This window comes from Propithecus coquereli, unplaced genomic scaffold (genome assembly GCF_000956105.1).
Source record: "Propithecus coquereli isolate 6110/MARCELLA unplaced genomic scaffold, Pcoq_1.0 Scaffold520, whole genome shotgun sequence".
Taxonomy (NCBI): Eukaryota; Metazoa; Chordata; class Mammalia; order Primates; family Indriidae; genus Propithecus; species Propithecus coquereli.
This window is the reverse complement of record NW_012151064.1, coordinates 264,779-267,467: the sequence shown is the minus strand read 5'-3', so window position 1 is coordinate 267,467 and position 2,689 is coordinate 264,779. Positions and strand designations below refer to the sequence as shown.

The 2,689-nt window shown below is 37.0% G+C and overlaps 1 protein-coding gene across 1 annotated transcript in view; it reads left to right on the top strand.

Annotated features, from left to right (window-relative positions):
• DGKB (diacylglycerol kinase, beta 90kDa) overlaps nucleotides 1–2,689 on the top strand; it is a gene marked incomplete at its 3' end in the record, with an annotated part of 269,792 nt that overhangs the window by 96,928 nt on the left and 170,175 nt on the right. Inside the window, exon 4 of the mRNA XM_012656843.1 lies at nucleotides 239–248. Within this exon, the coding sequence (XP_012512297.1) occupies nucleotides 239–248 (10 nt within the window). The remainder of the gene's footprint in view (nucleotides 1–238; nucleotides 249–2,689) is intronic.

Genomic DNA, 2,689 nt, shown 5'->3' with positions numbered 1-2,689 from the left:
AATCCATCCTGTGTTTCAGAATTGCCCCCAAGTCTTTCTAGGAGACCCAGTGTTAAACATCTGTCTGGATCCCTTATCTCAAGAATAAACCTGCTGTTTGAACCTGTCCAACTAGTGTTTCACTTGCCAATCTTCTTGGTTAATAGATCTCTGTCCCATTATGGATACATATTAACTGTGGACCGATCTCCTAGCTCTCCTGTCTGGCTGCCTGCCTGGATTTCTCAGCATTGCTCAGCCCAGAATCTGTCACTGTGCTCTCTTACTTGAAGCTCCAGTATTAGCTGAAATATAACTGAGACCATGTTTTACCCACTGTCTAGTCATCAAGGTATTCCTTTCTAGGTGTTTTGTCCTAGAGGGAAGGTCAGACCCAGTTACAGATGTTTTCTCCTCTCCATGAGCCCAGTGTTGTTTTGGACAGAACATGATCAAGAGTTGGCACAATCCAAAAGATAGAAATACTTGTGGTGATAGGTTATAGGAAGAAAATTGCAAAAACAGCTAAATTATAAAGTAAGATAAATGTGTGTTCTCCTATGAAGGTAGGTAGAACACAGCAGTAGGAATTTCACAACCAAGTGCAATTTGGGGACACAAGTAGATATGTAGACAGTTCACGGAAGGGAATTCTATTGAATGGTCATGGATATCTGGAACCCTCTGGTGTTCCATATCAAAATCCCCATCTGTAGAATATTGGCTTATCAGTCTTAGAGAGACTAGGCTCAAGAAGAGTTTTGAGACAGAGATAGAAGAACAAAATAATGCTCCAGTTTCCAAACTAGATTATAAAGTGGAGATCAGGTCATAGTTAAACTTCAGATGTTAAGATATTAGAACTGAAATTTAAGAATTGGAAATGGAGTAGGTGAAATTGATGATGATGATTCACCCGAATATGAGCTAGAACTTGTTAAATTGTCTGAGACCAAAATCATTATTGAGCCCCAGTTCATGGAAAGGGCAGTGATGTGTGTGTGTGTGTGTGTGTGTGTGTGTGTGTGTGTGTACATATATATGCTTTTAATTTAGCTCATGGTCTCTCTATGAAGATCATTCTGTATAAACTATGACCAATTAACCAGTAAAATACAACAGGAATAATTTTAAGAGGTTTTGCCCTCTCTGGGGCATTTATGAATGATTACTGAGTGTGTTTTTTACTCTTATGGAAAAATGAAATGAAAAGGCCTTCTTCAGGCAGTGTCTCTAAAGTTATGTGGGTGGCCTAAATATAGGAAATCAAAAATTACCTTCCCTTCCATTATATCATTGGGATAAGCTATCGTTAAAATAAACACAGTCCCTTGGGATATGATATCCCAGAATGTATGCATCTATATATGTGTATGTCTCTGTGAGTATGCGCAGAAGGGCTTGCATCTACCTTTATAAACAAGAAGAAGTAAAGGATTTATTCTAACTTAGAATAGTGTCTTATCATCCATAACGAAGGACTTGGGAATAAGAGACTGTTTCGTGTCTATTTTTAATATGCAGTTTGGTCTCTGCAGTGTAAGTTTCTGATAAGGTACATGTGGAAGCAATTACTGTAATTTCTTGTAATTTAGAAATAGCTCTGATTAATTTGATTCCCATATTTATTGCGATACTGTTGCTTCAGCTTTGTAATACAGTTGAAAGGCATGCAAAAATGAAAATATACATTTTCTGCTCTAGAGTGACCTACAGTCTAGCAAGGGACATGACATAACAAAAACTCTGATCACAGTATGGAAAATGCTAGCAAAGTATTAATATATACCCGAAAGAAATTACACCAGAAGCTGTACAGGCATCAAACAAACGCGCTCACACACAGGCGCACACACACACACACCCCAGAGAGTTTCAACAACAAAAAGACAAACAGTTCAATTAAAAAAAGGTCAAATAACTCAGATAAACATTTCTCCAAGGAATATACAAATGACCAATACATGCATGAAAGAATTGTCAGCATCATTAGTCATTAGCAAATAGCTAATCAGATGCAAATCAGACCACTTCACATCCACTAGGATAGCTATAATAAAAAAAATTAGAAAATAAGTGTTGGGAAGGACGAGGAGAAATCAGAACCTTTATACGATACACTGCTGATGGGAATATAAAATGGGACAGCTGCTGTGACAATTAATTTGGCAGTTCCTTGAATCATTAAACACAGAGTTACCATATGACCCTGCAATTCTACTTAGGTGTATAGCCAAGGGAATTGAAACATACGTTAATTGTACACTTAAATGTTCACAGCAGCATTATTCATAATGGTCAAAACCTAGAAACAGCTCAGATGTTCATTAGATGATAGATTTTTAAAACTGTAATATATCCGTGCAATGGGGTATTACTCAGCTATAAAAAGGAACGTAGTACTGATGCATGCTACAATGTGGATGAACCTTGAAAACACCTCGCTAAGTGAAAGAAGCCAGACACAATGACAACATATTATATGATTCCATTTACATAAAATGTTTAGAATAGGTAAAGCCATAGACACAGAAAATAGATTAACAGTAGCCAGGGGCTAGAGGGTAGAGAAAATGGGGAGTGATTGTTTAATGGGTTAGGGTTTCTTTTCAGGGTGATGACAATGTTCTAGAATTAGATAGTGGTAATGGTTGCATAACATTGTGAATATAATAAAAACTGCTGAACTGTACAGTTTGAAATGGTTAAT